The sequence below is a fragment of the Anomaloglossus baeobatrachus genome, chromosome 11 (genome assembly GCF_048569485.1).
Source record: "Anomaloglossus baeobatrachus isolate aAnoBae1 chromosome 11, aAnoBae1.hap1, whole genome shotgun sequence".
Lineage (NCBI taxonomy): Eukaryota > Metazoa > Chordata > Amphibia > Anura > Aromobatidae > Anomaloglossus > Anomaloglossus baeobatrachus.
In genome coordinates, this window is record NC_134363.1 from 23,302,628 (window position 1) to 23,323,890 (window position 21,263).

The window sequence follows — 21,263 nt, forward strand, 5'->3', positions numbered from 1 at the left end:
ATAGAGGGATAGATAGAGGGATAGATAGATAGAGGGATAGATAGATAGAGGGATAGATAGATAGAGGGATAGATAGATAGATAGATAGAGGGATAGATAGATAGAGGGATAGATAGATAGATAGATAGAGGGATAGATAGATAGAGGGATAGATAGATAGATAGAGGGATAGATAGATAGATAGATAGATAGAGGGATAGATAGATAGAGGGATAGATAGATAGATAGATAGAGGGATAGATAGATAAATGGATAGATATAGACTGTGAGCCCTCGTGGGCAGGGTCCTCTCTCCTTCTATACCAGTCTGTTATGACAAATAAGATAGAGTGAAACATAGATAAATGGATAATAGATGGATAGGTAGAGAAAAGATAGGTATTATATACGTAGATATAGATACATTTATAGATATTAGAAAGATATTAAAATTAAATAGATAAAAATTGAAATGTAATAAAGACATACATATTTATTAGATAGATGATAGATGAATAGATATGGGATGCATGGATGGGTAGATAGATATAATAAAGTGGGCAGCAATCAATTGCAAATTCCATGCAAGAAACTGGATTATTTATCATCCTATGTGAACAGGTGGTAAGTATTGATGAACTCAGATTGAACAGGTTGTCCTCTCACACGGGCTCAAATTTAATACCAACCATAATGAAAGTCAATAGCAATCTCAAACATTTTTCCGGAAAACCCCCTGCCCCAGGAGTTTTTGGGGAGGCTGGAAAATCACTGAAATAGATAGAAACAGTGATGAAATGGAATAGGAAGAGCATGAAGATATTGCCTGGATGCATGTCTAACTCCCAGGTTGTTTCTGGGAACTAGATAAATAAATAGTTAAAAAAAAAGCATGGGGTCCTTCCTATTTTTGATAACTGGCCAAGGTAAAGCAGATAACTGGGGGATGGGTTCATGGATATTTGCCCCTTTACAGCTTAGAATTAACAGTCTGCAGCTGCCCCAGAATTTGCACATCCATTTTGGGTTAATGTCAGCTGCATATTGACAGTTGGCATCAAGCCCTGGGGTTAATAATGGAAGGACATCTATTATTACTAACCCGGTCAGTAAAAAAAAAAAACAAAAAAAAAACCATACAAAAGTATATATATTTTTTTTAAAATAAAGACTCACTTATACTATCCCTCATATTATCCCTATTACCACTGCACCAGGGTAATGGGGAAGAGCCAGGTAAAGCGCCAGAATTAGAGCATCTGATGTGATGTGCCACTTCTGGTGTGGCTGCAGGCTGCTATTTTTAAATAACCATGGACCTCCCCAGCCTCATAATAGCAGCCCACAGCTGTCTGCTTTACGATAGCTGGTTATCAAACTTAGGGGGGAGTCGTGCTGTTTTTAAAAAAATATTTATTTTGTTCTCAGCAGAAGCTTCTGATTTGATGCGCCACTTCTGGTGTGGCTGTAGGCTGCTATTTTTAAATAACCATGGACCTTCCCAGCTTGATAATAGCAGTCCACAGCTGTCTGCTTTATGATAGCTGGTTATCAAAATTAGGGGGACTCGTGCGGTTTTTAAAAAAATATTTATTTATTTTATTTTCAGCAGAAGCTTCTGATTTGATGTGCCACTTCTGAGGTGGCTGCAGGCTGCTATTTTTAAATAACCATGGACCTTCCCAGCCTGATAATAGCAGCCCGCAGCTGTCTTCTTTACAATAGCTGGTTATCAAAATTAGGGGGGGACTCGTGCTGTTTTTCAAAGATATTTATTTTGTTCTCAGCAGAAGCTTCTGATTTGATGCGCCACTTGTGGTGTGGCTGCAGGCTGCTATTTTTAAATAACCATGGACCTCCCCAGCCTGATAATACCAGCCACCAGCTATCTGCTTTACCTTGGCTGATTATCAAAACTACAAGGGTCTTATGCAGTTTTTAAAAAAATGTTTAGTTCTCAGCAGAAACTTGAGAATCTGAGATGTGTCCAGGAGTCTTCACCATGCTCTTCTCATTGAATTAGAGTGCTGTTTCCATCCACCTCAGCGACTTTCCTGCCCCACCAGCCCTTATGTTGGGATCTTCCGGAAAAATGCTCCGAGTTTCTCATTAACTTCCATTATATTCGGTACACAAGTAAAGCCCATGTTCAGACCTGCTCAATTCGAGTACCGAGCACCCAAGCATTATAATGCACACATTCATCACTAGTGGTCATGTTTCACCAGAAGAGCCGCGGAGGCTGTCAGGCAAATGTAGGGAGCAGCAGAGACATCCCATTAGCAAATTGATAATTCGATGTCTCTATAAAACTTGGTTGGTTGTACCATCTTTAATTCTCTCTATTCTGCTCTTAAGCTCCTATCTGCCAGTCCGTCATAATCAGAATATGTTTGGAGTGTCCAAGTAGAACGTAGCAGAAAAGGACCGCACAATCCAAATAACAGGTGAAGTTTTCTTTTATTCCAAAAAGTGCAGCATAAAAGGCAGGGAAGGAGCTGAGTGCAGGCTCCTCAAAGGACGACGGCCGTTTCGCGTTGGTGTACGCTTCGACTGGTCCACTAGTGGACCAGTCAAAGCGTACACCAACGCGAAACGGCCGTCGTCCTTTGAGGAGCCTGCACTCAGCTCCTTCCCTGCCTTTTATGCTGCACTTTTTGGAATAAAAGAAAACTTCACCTGTTATTTGGATTGTGCGGTCCTTTTCTGCTACGTTCTACTTGGACACTCTCTGGACATCTGTGTGCAGGACGAGCACTCCTTTGCGGTGAATACTTGAAGCCCAGGTCTTTTCTGTTCACCTGTGAGACCCCCGCAAGGTAAACCTAGTGGTGCAGGGCTACATCTCTATTTTTTTGCTCCAGAATATGTTTGGACTTGCACGTTAGAGACCACTACTTTAGAGGGTGACACCGCAGATATAGCAGAGCTGAGTATGTCACAAGCCGAGAACTGAGTCACGATCTTAATTACCAGCAGGCCTAGGTACAACCACAAATAGCTCATAGTCATATAACACATCTTATGCCTCCCGGCACCTCTGCCACATCGAAAACATCCCTTCTAGTTTCAGAAGCTCCATTTGCAGTAACTGATGTGGTTTAACACTTCAAGCTGTAGATAACATTTTTTTTGTGCTGCATTAAGATATACAGATCTGCCCAAATCTTCTGCTGCATTAAGTCACATTCTATGCAAGAGAATATGGAGTTTTATGGAAGGCTTATATTTGTGTATAAGGAAATAAATATTTCTGTTTTTGTTTAGTTGGGTCAATAAGCTCAAAATCATCAATTATTTCTCACCATTTTTTATATCAGTAGGGCATCCATTATTCTGGTACAGTTGTCCATGCCCCCTCATGTTGTGCCAGGTCCAAGAATACAACCGGAGAGCGGTGTAACAGAGGGATCCCCAGGGTATCAATACAATGATGGGCCCTGGTGTTAGGGAAAAGGGAGTGGGGTCACCGCCTAACACTCACGTGAGGCTGATCACCGCACTCTCTTAGGCTGCTTTCACACATCCGGTTTGAGCTGTGCGGCTCAATCCGGCTGTGAAGCCTATGCAACGGATGCGGTGAAAACACCGCATCCTTTGCATAAGTTTTTTACATGCGGCCCGTCCGGTTTTTGCCGCTTGCGGCATGCTACTGAGCATGCGCAGTGGCAAAAACCGCATGCGGCGGCCGGATGCGGTTTTTGCCGCATCGCGCCGCATTCGGCATCCATAGGGATGCATTGGGAAAAGCGCCGCATCGGCCGAATGCGGCGCGATGCGGTTTTTTTTGCCGGAGCAAAAAACGTGCCAGGGAACGTTCCATCCGGCCGCCGCATCGGCTAAATCTGCCGCATGCGGCAAAAACCGGACCGAACGCAAGCCCATGCGGCACAATGCGGCACTAATTAAAGTCTATGCAGGAAAAACGCAACCGGCAGCAAAAAAAAAACGGTTGCGGTTTTCCTGCAAAGTGCCGGATTGTGCCGCATAGCAAAAACCGGATGTGTGAAAGCAGCCTAATATAGAAGCCAATCCCAGCATGGTATCCCCACATGTCCCCACTCCTAGATCCCGGCGGGGGCACCATGCCTCTCACCTGCCCGGTCCCAGTGTGGTATCCCCACTCGTTCCCGCTCCCAGGTCCCGACGAGGGCACCCTGCCTCTCACCTGCCCGGTCCCAACGTGGTATCTCCACACGTCCCTGCTCCCAGGTCCCGGCAGGGACGCCCTCTCACCTGCAGCCTCTCACCTGCCCGATCCCTGCTCCCAGGTCCTGGCAGGGGCGCCCTCTCATGTGCAGCCTCTCACCTGCCCGGTCCCAGCATGGTAGCTCTACTCGTTCCCGCTGTAACGCCTGCCTGGATCCACAGACTCAGATGGGCTGTAATGGGGAGACTAGAGGGAAGCCACTCACCAAGCAGGACCCCCAGAACCTTGAAACCCTTTAACCCCTATACAGGGATTTGGAATTACACAGGGCCTCGGTGATCACTGCCTGTGGAAGGCTGCAGTCCGATGAGAGTAGTAGTCAGGCAGGGTCAAACCAGGAATTGCGGAACAGGAACAGAATCAGCAGGCAATGACGTAGTCAGAAAACGTAGCAGAGGTCAAATCCAGATCGGGCAGCGAGGTACAAAAACATTAGGCCGGGGGGTAGTCAGAAAACACGCAAAAGTCAGCACACAGGAATCACCAAATAGAGTAGGACGTAACAGGAGCCAGGAAATCAGAACTATCTCTGGCAGAGGTCAGCAGACAGGAGGGGGAATAAGAAGGGTGTGGTGTCTTCCCATTGGCTGTAGCTGAATGATGATACTTCAGCTGGGAGACACCCGCCACCTACCGTCAGCCAGTGGTACTGCAGAGCCCCAGGAAACCCAGACCAGTGGATGAGCCTGCACCCACCAGTGCCACTGGCATCGACTCCTCTCCCATCACCAGCACAATCCATGGCAGGAACCCAGCGTCGCCTTGCAATTGGTGTAGAATTCGATGGAGTGGACTCCGGTGGTGACGTAACACCCACTCCCAGGTCCCGACCAGGGCGTCCTGCCTCTCACCTGCCCGGTCCCAGCATGGTATCCTCACACGCCCTGCTCTCAGGTCCCGGCAGGGGCACCCTGCCTCTCACCTGCCTGGTCCCAGCATGGTATCTCCACTCGTTCCTGCTCCCAGGCCCTGGCGATGGCCCCCTGCCTCTCACCTGCCCGGTCCCATCATGGTATCCCCACGCATTCCCATTTCCAGACTCCGGCGCACTCACTCTTACTTGTCCAACAGTCCCTCTCGTTCCTCTCATGTCCCAGGATCTGCCATGGTCTCCTCCTGCTTCCAGGCTGCACACAGTTCTGTTGTGAGTGCTGGTAGGGTGCACGTGTGGTCACGCACTCTTTCTTAAAGGGACAGGCATCCCATTACCCAGGAGCTATTCCTAGGTCACCTGTTACCTTAAAAGGTATTTAAGACTGCCTTTCCTTACAGGAGGCGTCTGAGCAACATTGTCTATTGTGTATTGCTAGGTCTCAGGTCGCTGTACGTTACTGTCTCTAGTCCTGCTAGTGAGGCCTAGTACCAGTCTCGTGTGCCTAATCTATGTCTCATCCTAGACCCTGCTTTCTACCACCACCTCAATTGATGCCACGTCAAAGCCGCTACCTCCGTGCAGCCATATCAGAGCTGCTACCTCCATGCAGCCACATCAAAACCATCACCTCCATGCTGCCAAGTCCGAGCTCTCACCACAGTGCTGCCACATTCTCGCACACCAGCATCGGACATTGAGAGACTGTACCCGTCCTTAAGAGACTATGTAAACTTGTCCTTGGCTGCCGTGCATTTAGGTCTTCTGTTGGTGCGCCACACAGTCCATGTATAGGGGTCAATGCTGGTTGGTCCTTCAGGGGAGTCTGGTGCACAGTCCAATGGATTCCCCCTGGATGCTCACCGCCCCTCGGAAACCATAACACCTAACGTCCCTAGATGGGTCCTTCCTCCATACGCAGTCACGTGCCTAGGCCCTCACTGGCCCTGAACTCACTCTTACTAATGATGGAGATCCAGGAAACATGCACTGTTGGTGGCTCTTCAGAATTGGAGTTGGGGAACACTAGTCTACAGGAAGCCACTTCTCACATGATAAGACCGTGATCACTATTCTATAACCACACGAACTGATTTGATACATTGTATCACTGTAGACAAATACATAAACATCAGAAATTTGCATAGAAACGAGTCTTTACAGTCAGCCTCTGACCACAAGAAGCTTTCACATCACCTATGCCTAAGCCTCGTTCTTACTGTTCTTCAAGCAGAGTGCAAATGATACAATGGAAAGTGATGTGATCACTCTGAGAACTTATCAAATATATCTTTGATGTTTTATGATGGTCGGATAATAAAAAAAAAAAAAGACACAAGTCAACAGTATATGAAGGTTCGTTGCCCATAGGGGAAAAGAAGTAACAAGAGTAGGACCTCATTGAATTAAAAACAGGAAAAAAGTTGTCAAATCACCCGTTAGTCGAATTGACCACTACACTAGTTTCGATAATGAATATCTAATCCTCTATGTCTCCTGTGGAGGAGCAGCTCAAAAATTGAGCACCTACAGCTAAATTACTGCATAAATTATTGCTAAAAGTTAATGGTTACAGACCGTAAGTAGTAAATATGCTCTGTTAAGAAGTTAATCATCAGACGATTGTACAAAGTAGACTCCTGTTCAAGGTCAACATTGTCTTCGTTATTGAGGGAGTAAGAGGAACATGTCCAAACCATCTCCACTTGCTGTTATATCTTCTGCTTTCTAAAGGTGTCCTTACTTGGAAAAGCAGAGGAGAATTTAGTAAAAAAGAAAACGTATTTGCTTGAGTCGAGTGAAGAAGCTCAAGAGAAGAGTCAAGTTGGCCATCTTCTTCCCAATCTGGTGTAATTAACATCTGAGTGGACATCCCCTTCATGATCAACATTGTCTTCATTAAGGAGGGAGGAAAGGGACATGTCAAAACCATCTCCACTAGCTGTTGGATCGTCTGCTTTCCAAAGGTGTCCTTACTTGGAAAACTGTGTAAAAAACATGTATTTGCTTGAGTCAAGCAAGTGGAGAACCTCAGAAAAAGACTCAAGTTGGCCATCTCCTTGCCAATGTGATGTAATTGACATCTCTAACTGGAAATCCCCTTGAAGGTCAATATGGTCTTTTTTATTAGGTCTTTTTTATTGAGGGAGCAAGTGGAGCATGTTAAACCATCTCCACTAACTGTTAAGGATGCTTTACACGGGACGACCGATCATGCAATTTCACGATCGATCGTACCCGCCCCCGTCATTTGTGCGTCACGGGAAATTGATTGCCCGTGGCGCACAAAGTCGTTAACCCCCCGTCACACGCACTTACCTCCCATGCAACGTCGCTGAGGGAGGCGAACATCCACTTCCTGAAGTGGGAGTGATGTTCGGCATCACAGCGACGTCACGTGGCAGTCGGCCAATAGAAGCGGAGGGGCGGAGAGGAGCGGGATGTAAACATCCCGCCCACCTCCTTCCTTCCACATAACCGGCGGGAGCCGCAGGATGCAGGTAAGCTGCTGCTCATCATTCCCAGAGTGTCACACGGAGTGGCGTGTGCTGCCCTGGGAACGATGAGCAATCGGCGCCAGTTTAATTAAACGAGATTATGAAACTGAGCGACGAGTACACGACTCACGATTTGTGAGCGATACTGCGTCGCTCGGAGGTGTCACACAGCCCGACGTCGCAAGCGATGCCGGATGTGCGTCACAAAAACCGTGACCCCGGCGATCTATTGCACGATAAATCGTCTGGTGTAAAGCACCCTTTAGATCTTCTGCTTACTAAAGGTGTCCTTACTTGGAAAAGTAAAGTAGAATCTGGTAAAAAAAAAAAAAACGTATTTGATTGAGTTAAGTGAGTGGAGAAGCTCAAGAGAAAACTCAAGTTGCCTATCTCCTTCCCAATCTGGTGTAATTGACATCTTTGAGTGGACTTCCCCTTCAAGGCCACCATTGTCTTTATTATTGAGGGAGCAAGAGGTGAATGTCCAAACCATCTCCACTAGCAGTTATGTCTTCTGCTTTTTAAAGGTGACATTACTTGGAAAAGTAGAGGAAAATTTTGTAAAAAAAACCCAACAACATATATTTGCTTGAGTCAAGTGAGTGGAGAAGCTCAAAAGATGAGTCAGGTTGGCCATCTCCTTCCCAATCTGGTGTTATTGACATCTCTGATTATATCTCATGTGAAGTCCTCTCGTGACATGCTGGTGGCTTTCTACACGTGTACTGTAGTTGATAAAGTCAAGGAGAAGTACACCAAGCCAGCCTCAATGTGCACGCACTGGAACTAGAAGACAAAGACATCTGTGCATGCATGGACTTGGAAATCCCTCAAGACAGTGTGCACTACAAGATTGGGTAGGTTTTGGGCTGGGTCAACTTGACTTTTAATTTGAGAGACTGTCATGTGCTATAAGGGAATAGCCAGGGACCCTAGATTGACCCTCAGGTTAGGGGTGCAATGACTGTTCCTTATACCAGAGGTAGTTCTGATGGTGAAGAGGTCTGGTCCGCCAGTCTAGCCCTTCTCCTGGCCAGGCCCACTCTAATACCCCATCTCCACCACTCCTGAGGAGGTCCATTACAGGAGTGATTAATTCCACACAAAAACACAAACAGGTTAAACTAAAACTCTGTCACACAGCAAGCACACACAGAGGAATAGACAATACGTACTCGGGGGAAATAAAGAATAGGGAGGAAATCAACAGACAACAAGAATATTTCCATAACACACCAAGTAAACGCATACAAGATCTCCAGAGACTGGAACACCACAGCATAAGGACCTGTATCGAAAAGCTATAATGGGCATAGGAGGATCAAATCTACCATCCTAAAAAGAGCAGGGAGTCACTGTGATAGGTCTCTCACAACATGTGACTCCACAGACAATCACCAGAGTAGTACAACTTATTTCCTGCAAGCCTGAAGCAAAGAGAACACAGCTTGGTTGATGCCTAAGCCTGTGAGAGAACTCTGAATCCTAAAAAGAGACCTAGTGTATAGTGTCAGACACTGCTGTGTGAAGAGGGTCAGTGAGTTTTGAGCTAAACCCCATGTGACAGAGCCTTCACTTATGGTGCATGCCAGCAAATGTTTTAAAAAAATTCAATGTCTTCTTCAAAAAGCTGAAGAGCTAATGTGGTTGTCCGGGCCTTGTTTTTACCATGAAACTACCACACAGGTAGTTGCCAACAGAGGCAACTACCTTCCTGTTGTAACTTACGCCAGCACAGAGCGTTCATTGCTACTGTCGACGATTCAGTTGCTTCAGGTCAGCAGAACAGCTCTTTTTCTTCTGAGCTGCTCTGTTGATGGGATGTGACTGATGGTGTCATGCTGATTGACAACCGACTTCCCACAGTTAGGTAGAGGGGAGCCATCTGTCAATCAGGTTGACATTGTCAGAGAGAAAAAGAAGCTGAAGCTCTATCAACGTGAGGTCAAAAGAAACTGCTGAATTGGTGGCAGGAGTGGCAGCCTGTGACCACTTTGTGCTAGCGGAGAACAGTGTCGGGCACAACAGGGCAATAGCTAATGGTGGTGGTTAAAAGAAACTTCCTAAAAGGTTCCTTAAAATTTAAAAATTTTTCTTCTTTTCTTTAGGATTTTGATGACAATGACGGGAAATCTCTCCAACATGATCATCGCAGAGCCATTCATGCTTTTTACAACTTCGAAAATCATCTGTCTACCATTTCTGCTCATTACGTTCCTCTTCGGATTGGTCATCAATGTTCTCCATCTCTGGATCTTGTGCTTTAGAATGAGAAGAAACCTCAAAATCATCTGGTTTTCCCACCTCATCCTCTGCAATTTAATCTTCATCCTCATCATACCTTTTTTGGCCGTTATGTTTTTGTACAGCCCTCGTTGGGTTTTGGGTGAATTCATGTGTAAATTTGTAAATTTTCTTCTGTCCCTCAGTATGTACGGATCCGTATTCTTCCTCACCATCATCAGCGTTGACCGATACTGGTTGGTTTTTCACCCTCATTTTTACAGGAAACACATGCACGCTCAAAAATCTTCAGTCATCTCCCTTCTTCTTTGGGGGTTAGCTTTTTTGTGTGGTTGTCCATACCTTGCTTTCCGAAGGGTCCATCAGGAAAAGAATATAACTATTTGTTACAATGACTACACCATTTCTGGTAAGCAAGACGTAGACTATGAAGCCAAGGTCAAGTGGGTCATGTTGTGCCTCCGTCTACTGGGAGGTTTCTTCATCCCTTTAGTTATTATCACTATCTGCTACCTAAAAATTGCCTTCAAGATTAAGAAAGAAAACTTTACAAATTCTAAGAAGCCTTATAAAATAATAACCATAGCTATTATATCTTTCTTTATCTCTTGGACACCCTATCACTTGTGGTATGGAATGAGATTCGAGAAGGGATTGTTCGGAGAGATGACGCTACAAGCTCTGAAGGTCTTCTCCACCATATCCGCTTGCTTCAACGCCTGCTTCACTCCGATCCTATATCTTTTCATTGTGGAAAAGTTTAAAAATATCTTCAAGATGTCTATACTATCCATCTTCCAGGCCACATTAAATGATGCTTTTCTCAAGAGTACAGACAATAGATCGGACCCATGCTCTATGTCAGTTAGAAGGTGTGAATCTCACGAAAATGCTGTCTAAGGCAATCCTTGGTTAAAAGAGTCCACCAGATTGAGAAAATCTTTATCCCAAAGCTTTTCGTTAAACTTTCCATTGGAATTTATGAAAAAGTACAAATGAGGAGCTTCCTATGCAGCACACGGTCGTAAATTGGTTTATTCTGTGGCACAGTTTCAAGGGGTTGACCAAACTGGACACTGGACAGTCTCATGTTAGAATGAAGCCCCCCCCCGGTGATTAACTTTTCAACCTCTCAACTTTTTTCACAGGGGAAACTCTGTTCCGCCACTCCTTTTAACTGTAAGGGATTCCATAATGAACATTATACAGGCTCCAGGCTCTGAACTACACCCAGACATCTCTAAAGGATCCCAGACCAGAAAAACTTGCCTCCATCCACCGCAAACCAGACTCCATCTTTGAAACCCCCATACCTTAGCTTCATAGTGTTTAAGGTTGAAGGTGGACTTAAGTCCATTGAGCTCAACCCATGACCTAACTTAACATGTTGATCCAGAGGCAAAAAACCCCATGAGGCAGACAGTAAGCACCACATTGGGGAAAAAATTGTTTCCCGACTTCACATAGGGCAACCAGACTGGATCAACGCCCTATCACAGAATCTAGTGCACATAATTAGTAATATTATATTTTTCAAGAAATGCATCCAGGCCTTTCAAATTTTAGTAATGAATCAACCATTACAACATTATTACATAGCACACTATGTAAAACCAGTACTACTCACACCTACTTTGTTAGCTACAATGCAGTCATTTTCTACTGTTCTCCAATGCAGTATAGCACAATTCATAGTCTCACTGCTCTTACAGTAAAGAATCTGAATCTGTGCTTATGATTTAGGCCCGTTTCACACATCCGGCATTTTGCCGGATTGCTGGATCCGGCACACTCCAGTACAGTATAATACTGTAGAATGGCATCGCAGCAAGCTACGGTCACATGCTCCGGTTACATGACAGCATGTGACCAGAGATTGCCGCAATGACATTGTACTGTATTGCACTGTACTGGAGTGTGCCGGATCCGGTAATCCGGCAAAATGCCGGATGTGTCAAACGGCCTAAACCTCCTTTCCTATAGACAAAGTGGATACCTCCTTATCCATGTTGCAGGCATTAGTGTAAAAAGATTAGAGATTTCTGAACTGAACCCTCACATGTTTGTACATTGTAATAACAGAGCCCCTAAGCCTCTGTTTTTCCAAACTAAATGACCCCAAGATTAATAACTTGTCTTGTTATTGAATTACCCCCATTCCTATAATAACCTTGGTTGCTCTTCTCTGCACCCGGTCTGGTTCAGCTATGTTCTTCTTATACACTGTAGACCAAAATTGTACACAGTATTTTAAGTGTGGTCGCACTAGTGACTTGTATAGGGGTAAAACTATGTTCTTCTCATGAGCATCTGTGCCTCCCATTATTTTATTAGCCTTGACAGCAGCTGCCTGACATGGGTCAGTACAGTTGAGTTTGCTGTCCACCCATACACCCAAGTCTTTTTCAATGTCAGTTTTACCCTGTGTTTTATAATTGAGTACATAGCTGCACATTTTATTTCCTCTGTCCAAGTGCATGACCTTACATTTATCCACATTAAACTTCAATTGCCATTTCTCAGCCTATACTGATACAACTAAAATATTAAAGTATTCTCCTCTGTATTAATTACCTTGCATAGTTTAGGATCATCTGCAAAAATTGAAATTCTACTCTCAATGCCTCCTACAAGGTTATTAATAAACATGTTTAAAAGAAGAGGGCCATCCCTACAGTATCCCACTTACATTAAATTTAATTGCCAAATCTTCAGCCTACACAAATCCCTCAGCGACATTAAATTACCCTCTTCTGTATTAATTACCTTGCCTTGTTTAGTGTCATATGCAAAAATTGAAATTTTTCTCTCAATGCCTCCTACAAGGTAATTAATAAATATGTTAAATAGAAGAGGGCCCAATACTGATCCTGTGGTATCCCACTTACATTAAATTTAATTGCCAAATACTCAGCCTACACAAATCCCTGAGCAATATTAAATTATCCTCTTTTGTATTATTTACCTTGCCTTGTTTAGTGTCATCTGCAAAAATTGAAATTCTACTGTCAATGCCTCCTACAAAGGTCATAAATAAATATGTTTAAAAGAAGATAGCAAAATACTGATCCTGTGGTATCCTACTTATATTAAACTTAATTGCCAAATATTGAGCCTACACAAATCCCTCAGCAATGTTAAATTACCCTCTTCTGTATTAATTACCTTGCCTTGTTTAGTGTCATATGCAAAAATTGAAATTCTACTCTCAATGCCTCCTACAAGGTAATAAATATGTTAAAAAGCAAAGGGCCCAATACTGATCCCTGTGGTATCCCACTGTTACCAGTGACCCAGTTTGAGTGTGTTCCATTAATAACCACCCTTTGTTTCCTATCATGAATCACTGCATTTCTCCTCTCTACAAAACATTTCTTGATGCCAGAGACATAACATCCCAACACAAAAATTGGCAGAAACACAATTTTTATACAATCTATAGGATATATTAATCATATATCTATGGGCAACCTCTCAATGTACCATTGTAAATATATATTTTACACAGCTGTATTAGAGCTAGACTTTCTGACAACACAATTTTGCATCATGCTCTAATTTTTTAACTTTCTTACAATGCTCAAACAATGCAGCTTTTAGGGGTAAAACAGAAAACTTAGTGCTGCTACATCAATAAGTCGTCTTAAACAAAATATCTATTTAGTATCTATCTAAAAAAACAACAAATTGCAGATTTTGTATTTTTTCTTTGTTCTGTAACTGGGAATCATGGCGGTCAGCGGCATCGGAAGCTCGGGACGCTTGGTTGAACAGTAACTACATGGAATAAATGGAGGAAATGCGAACGTGAAGGCTGATTAATCACTGCTCTGCATAAATATTAATGTCGCCTGGGGACCGAACCTCTGTTCTATTTACCATAACAGGTGCGCAATTTCCCAGAAGAAAAAAATGATATTCATTCATTGTTAGAATGATGCGGCGTGAGCAAAGGTGAGGTCTTCATCACGAATCCCAATGAAGATGTGTGGAGATTAGAAGAGAAAATATATTATTTGCATTTGAAAGGATGATAAAAAGATACCCTTCCTGGAACAGCTCCCCCCTGTCTATGTGGCTGTACCTGGTACTGCAGATCAATCTCATACAGCTTGAATGATGAAAATCTTTAGTATCCAAAATTAAATAACCCATCAATGTGATTAATGCAACTGGAGTGGACGCATGCTTATGTGACGCCCCTGAACTAGTCAGAGTGTCACAGGGAACTGCACTCCTTTTTCTTATGGTGCAGAACCCACCCTTCATGGTTCTGGGATCCTAACTATTGGTATTGCTTCCATCAGCATTCAAATCCTAGCCACACCTCACACCACACCCTGTCAGACACACCAGTGGGTGGTCTAGCTTGAATAGGGCCACCCACCTAGGGGTCAGGCAGACTGGTGAGAGGGAGGAAGTCAACTGAGTGTTAGCCCTCAAAGAGTGAGGAGCTGAGGGAGTTGAAGCTCCCTGGTAGACTTTGGTTAGGTCGCGGACGGTGGTCTTGGACTGGAGAAGTCGGAGACCCGGTCGCAGGGTATTGGAGAAAGGTGCCAAACTTAGTTTTGGAGAACGGTCGGCATCTGAATATCTAGTAACCGGACTGGTACCGAGCACGGCGGGGTATTGGATCCTAGATCAGGGAGTAGATTCACACAACCTGATAATTAACCAGTGGAGGATAGTCTCTTTATGAACTTTCATTAAGAGCTCAGAGATCGAAGGCACCAACACAACGAGGGGGATAGGGATTTCCAGCTTATGCGGCCCACTGAAAACCCAAGTGTCAGCCATCGACAGCACAGCTCCTTTAACTAATTGTAGGGAGCGGGACCCTGAAAGCTTCAGGCCGAGGGGTCACTCAGAAACGTCTAAACATCAGTGCAAGGAGGCAGGTCAGGACCATCAGCAATACCAACGGGGATGGATTCCCGAACGAGCTCTCCAGAGAAGCAGCGGCACCCAGAGACTTGGTTTACTTCTGTGTAAGAGTCTACCTAATGGTCGCACCAACATCCACACGGCCTGAGTGAGTACACTGCACACCCTGCGTCCTGTCTGCTGCGCGGTCTGCATCACGCTTCCCTACACCTCCACCATCCAGAGTCCCGTGGAGGGAACGTCATCTGGCTGCCCCACTCAATCTTCCCTGGGTACTCCCATCGGCAGCGGCAGTACTCCCCCTATCGCAAACCTCGGGTGGCGTCACAAACACTAATCCCCTGTAAATAGTCCACTCTTTATTTTCGAGTGGCCGCAAGCCCCCGGGTCCGGAGACCCTCAAGACACGGCAACCCCGGATACGAGCAGTCCGACTGCTGCAGGGGTGGTACACTTCTTCAGCTCACCAGAAGTTAATGAGATGAGTGATGTCATGATGATGTCACTTGCAAATGTTATTTCTGGTAAGCAACCTCCATCAGAGGAAAAGTCAATTTCACGTCTATGGACCTGGAACAACATGATCTCTACAGAATCCAGAAATAGTTTTTCCAAAAACTGAGCATTGAGGAGGGGGGGGGGGGGGGTTTCAACTTTCATAGAACCTCTTCTTTCTGTAAATAACTGGTGGTCTTCAATCATAGACCTCCCAAATGGGATCTTGCTCTGCTATATATTACTATATACCATCAAGTGGTGTAAAATATGGTTTCTTCCCATGAGACAAAATGCACATGGACAATGGGAAGAAGTATTTGCCTCCACCCCATAAACTTAGTAGATGTAATGTAGCGGCAATCTTCGACTTACTTTGCGGTATCATAAATGTCGTCACAGATACTAAAAGTAAATTAATAAATCTTGTATGAAATATATTTTATATATATATATATATATATATATAGTTTTTATTTATTTTAACTATATTATTTTATTATATTTATTTATTTTTATTTTATATATTTGAATTTTTTTTTTAAATTTTATTTTAATTTATGTTTTTTATTTATTTTTTACGCCATCCTTGTGTATTCTCTACGATTTCCTTTATATGGAGCCATGATCCATTGAATGGACTGTAGAATTATCCGCTCATCACCGTAAACTCAACCATTGCCGTTCCCATGAAAATGGAAGGATAGGATAACATCATTAATCCCTTAAATCCTAAAATAAACTGTGAGCTAAATATATATAATGTGAAGGCTTAGCCTCCCAGGGTGGAAACCGTAATTAATAAAGAACCCATGGACCTCTACCACCATATAGTCTCCACATTCCATGGCCCTCCAATCCTTTCCAGACTTCTTTATCAGCAAGATGTAAAGAATTAAAAGGAACAGCATATTCTTTACTATTGCCATTGATTAATGTTGTCCCTATTGCTCAACTTGTTACCTAGTTTGCCTTTTATGCAAATGCCATGTCCCAACTTGTTGCCATTAGGATTGAGGATTGGGTTGCGTACTTAGTTCATATACTGGGTGGTTGGTGATATGGCTGCGTCAGGGGCAGTGTGATGGCATTACAATCCTTCCCACTCCACATGACAGTGCATTTGAGGTTACAGTTTTCCTCTAGTAGAATTTAAACAAATGTAGACTGACAGCCTGGCAGAAATAAGAAGGAGAAGCATTGGAATACAGCACAAAATCACTGCATCATAGCTAGCTAGAAGTAGGTGTCAGTAGTACTGGTGTTGCATATTGTGCTTTGCTGCATTGGAGCACAGCAGAAAATGACTGCATTGTAGGTAGCTAGAATTAGGTGTGAGTAGTACTAGTTTTATGAATTGTACTATACTGCATTGAAGCACAGCAGAAAATGACTGCATTGTAGCTAACTAGAAGTAGGTGTTAGTAGTACTAGTCTTACATAGTGTGCTATGCTGCATTGTCGCACAGCAGAAAATGACTGCGTCATAGCTAGCTAGTAGTAGGTGTGAGTAGTACTAGTTTTACATAGTATTCTATGCAGCATTGGAGCACAGCAGGAAATGACTGCATTGTAGCTAACTAGAAGTAGCTAACTAAAAGTAGGTGTTAGTAGTACTAGTCTTACATAGTGTGCTATGCTGCATTGTCGCACAGCAGAAAATGACTGCGTCATAGCTAGCTAGTAGTAGGTAACTATACTATATAGTTAAAGGGTTACACCACTCAACTAGCCCTGATAAAATATTATCATTATTACATAGTATTCTATGCAGCATTGGAGCACCACAGAAAGTGACTGCATCATAGCTAGCTAGTAGTAGGTGTGAGTAGTACTAGTTTTACGTATTGTGCTATGCTGTATTGGAGTACAGTACAAAATGACTGCATTGTAGCTAGCTAGAAGTAGGTGTGAGTACTAGTTTTACATAGTATTCTATGCTGCATTAGAGAACTGAAGAAAGTGGCTGCATCATAGCTATCTAGTAGTAGGTGTAAGTAGTACTAGTCTTACATAGTGTGCTATGCAGCACTGGAGCACCGTAGAAAATGACTGAATTTTAGCTAACTAGAAGTAAGTTTGAGTAGCACTGGTTTTATATAGTGTGCTATACTGCATCGGAGCACAGTAGAAAATGACTGCATCATAGCTAGCTAGAAGTAGGTGTGAGTAGTACTAGTTTTACATAGTGTGCAATACTGCATTGGAGCACAGTAGAAAATGACTGCATTGCAAGTAGCTAAACGTAGGTGTCAGTAGTACTTGTTTAACAAATTGTTCTAAATGCATTGGAGCACAGTAGAAAATTACTGCATTGTAGCCAACTAGAAGTAGGTGTGAGTAGTACTGGCTTTACATATTGTGCTATGCTGCATTGGAGCACAGCAGAAATGACTGTATCAAAGCCAGATAGTAGTAGGTGTGAGTAGTACTAGTTTTACTCAGTGTGCTTTGCTGCATTGGAGCACAGCAGAAAATGGCTACCGTAGATAGCTAGAAGTAGGTGTACATAGTACAAGTTTTACATAGTGTGTTATGCTGCATTGGAGCACTACAGAGAGTGACTGCATCATAGCTATCTAGAAGTAGGTGTGAGTAGTACTGGTTTTACGTAATGTGCTATGCAAGCACTATAGAGAGCGCCACACAGGAGCAAAGCTGCAAGCACAACCCTCCTGTTACTGCAAGTGGAAGAGTCCAGCAGACCTACATGAGACTACTGTCATTCTAGAAGGATGGGAGCAACCCTATACCCTTCAGGTTAGCCACTGGAGTGTCTGGTGGGTGTGGTGTAGAGTGTTTCTAGGGTTTTGATTAGCTTGTTCTTGGCAACACCAAAGGCCAGGGACCCGTAACCAAGGAGGTGGATATTGTACAGAAGGGCAGACTGCACAATACCCTGTGATGACCTGATAGTCCAGGACATCACAACTACACCAGTGAGAAATCACTCTATCAACAAGGCACACCCTATACTATATAGTTAAAGGGCCACACCACTCAACTAGCCCTGATAAAATATTATCATTATTACATTTATTACTATCCATACTACTGCTAGGACTATGGTCTCATACAGTCTTTACAAGAGACGATATATTGTGCGATATGTAGTCCGGGTCAAGGTTTTTGTGACGCATATCCGGCATAGCGCACGACGTCGTCTCGTGTGACACCTCCGAGCGACGCAGTATCGCTCACTAATCGTGAGTCGTGTACTCGTCGTTAACTTTCATAATATCGTTTACTTTCATGGGTCAAAGAGAAACCAAGGAAAAAATTGTGAAAACATACCCTGCTGTAACTAAATAAAAGCATAGTGCATATAAACATAGGGTACTTAGTAAACTGTTTTTGATCAAAAAAAGCATAAAGCTATCCCACCAAACGTCAAGGTGTACCCAGTTGGGATAGTACCTACACTCTCTAATATTAAAACCTTACCATGGGTCTAAAATAGGCCTCAATGTGGCTAAGGGCTGAGAGCGACCGGGTCCCAACAGGACACACAGTCAGGGGGATTCACAGAATGAAATGTCCAGCATGTTCACACCATGCTTTTTTTGATCAAAAACAGTGTTTACTAAGTACCCTATGTTTATATGCACTATGCTTTTATTTAGTTACAGCAGGGTATGTTTTCACAATTTTTTCCTTGGTTTCTCTTTGTCTCATGGCCAGTGTGAACATGGTCTCACAAGTATCATGTATACCATCTCATACTCCGGCTCACTTTTTTGTTTTTTGTTTTTTTGTTTTTTTTTACTTTCATGGGTGCAGGTTGCTCATCATTTCCGTGGCATCACACGTTGCTCCGTGTGACACCACGGGAACGATGAACACAGCGTACCTGCGTCCCACGGCACCCGCCGGCTTAATGGAAGGAAGGAGGTGGGCGGGATGTTTACATTCCGCTCATCTCTGCCCCTCCGCTTCTATTGGCCGGCTGCCGTGTGACGTCGCTGGGACGCCGAACATCCCTCCCACTTCAGGAAGTGGACTTTCGTCGCCCACAGCGAGGTCATCCGGAAGGTAAGTGCATGTGACGGGGGTTAAACGAGTTTGTGCGCCACGGGCAGCGATTTGCCCGTGACGCAAAAACGACGGGGGTGGGTACGATCGCTCGTGCTATTGCACGATAGATCGACTCGTGTAAAGCAGGGTTTAGACTTTTTATATCTTTTCTTTGCCTGTTCCTTGTCACTTCCATGTGAACCGTTTTCTTCTGCCAGGGGCGGATTATCTTCATGTCAGTGTTAATGCAGGTTTAGCTGAGTTTATTTTTGTTCTTGGGTAATACAAACATGACTATTCCAGGCTTTGCAGAGAGATCTGGATCTAATCTGACCATTTACTACATCAACGATCGTTATAATTTGCACTGAAATAGGAGTCGAAGCAGATTGTTGGTTTTTTTGGATCAAAGACTTTAGGACATTTGGTTGCGTTTTTCTTCTATTTTTGTTTTACTGATTTGCTCCTCTTGAGTAATATAATGTTTTACGCTGTAGTCGCCTCCGGGGCTGAATCCAATTCAATTTATAGAGTTGAGTTGTTAGATGTGGGACCTGTTATTCACCTCCTTCATGAAGTTCATGCTCTGTAAATATCCAGAAACATTCCTAGCTGCCAATAAATCTAGACCAGACATGGAGAATTGCGGAGGAGAGCAGAGGTTGGGGGGATAACCGGGTATTAAAATAGTGTTTAGGGGTTATATAACATTAGTCAGTTTTAGCCCTCAAAATTTTAGGATCAGAGAATGCCGTAGTGTTCTTATATCCAAGAGTTTACTCATCATTGATCTTCAGGAGCACACTGCTCCTTTATCTCTTCTCTCCCTGTTTGTCAGGGGCGGTGCACTCCTGATGATTGATGGTTCTTACGAGTAGCATGGTTGAGCTACTGTTGTAGCGCCAGCGTCTCTGCAGAGACGTAGACTTACCCCCCTGGCCGGGTCACGTCCTCCCCCACAATCCCCCGGCCAACCACGTGTGCTACTGTGACGCCCTGGCAAAACCAGGTAGTCACACATAGGCCCCCGCATAACTTCCCTCACAGGGTTACACACAGCCGACCTGAAACCCTAGTCACCTCCCCCAGGGAAAGACAGTCACACTAGTGGGCAGGACCAGGCAGATGGAGAACGCCCACCTAGGGGTGTGGAGAGCCCAGGGCGGGAAAAGCAGTCAGTGGAGTTTTGGAGTACAGTGGAGGTGTAGGAGTAGTTGAAGTTGACAGGCGCCGGGGTTGGAGCCCTGGTGCATTGGCTAGGTGGCAGACGGTGGTCCGTGTCTAACAGAAGACATGAAGACAGCAGCCGGAGATCCGAGGTGGACCGGGGCAAGGGTTGGAGCCCGCCGGTACCGACACCGGAGAACCGACCCAGAAATCGTGCACAGAGGGGGTACTTGGACCCTGAAGCCAGGACCGGAATCAACGGCCTAGCTAATTAACCAATTGAGGGCAGGATTATAGGTCCTGTCGCAACCTAAGTCCCGAAAAGAGACAACCACCCACAGAGAGGGATAGGGCATCCGCCAGGGTCCGGTAGATCCCACGGGTCAGCGTCAACGGGCATGGCTCCCAACAATAGTACCGGGAGCAGACTCCCGCGTTCCACACCAGGAAGTCCACCACATCACAATACAGTGCAGAGGAAAGTGACACAGACCACCAGCCCGGGTGGAGGACCAGAGTACACCTGGCCGTGGCAGCCGGCCACCAGTACCTTGGTTAATCACTGGACTTGTCCGATTTCTTTAACCGTGAGTAAGCTGAGACTCCCTGGCTTGACCAGGCGTGCCGGCTCCTGCCATCACCGTCCCCTGCACCAAGTCACTGGGTCCTGGGGCAACCATCCCTACCCACGGAGGGGTTAACCAGCTGCCATCCCATCACCCCGGGTGTCCCACAACATCAGCGGTGGTGCCATACTTCACCACACACCGTGGGTGACGTCACAGACTGACTACGTCAAATCCCGTACAAATACGTCCCCATTCATTTGGAGTGTCTGCGTGACCCCCGGGTCCGGAGAATTCCTCGAGCCACACTGCAGGTCTGGATCCGAGCAGCCCGG

The 21,263-nt window shown here is 44.6% G+C and overlaps 2 protein-coding genes across 2 annotated transcripts in view; one reads left to right on the forward strand and one right to left on the reverse strand.

Annotated features, from left to right (window-relative positions):
• LOC142256030 (chemerin-like receptor 1) overlaps window positions 1–21,263 on the reverse strand; it is a 140,591-nt gene that overhangs the window by 9,646 nt on the left and 109,682 nt on the right. The gene's annotated exons all lie outside the window — the stretch shown is intronic.
• Window positions 9,680–10,702, forward strand: LOC142255733 (putative G-protein coupled receptor 33). Its single transcript, XM_075327190.1, has one exon. The coding sequence runs from the start codon at window positions 9,680–9,682 to the stop codon at window positions 10,700–10,702; it is 1,023 nt and encodes a 340-aa protein (XP_075183305.1).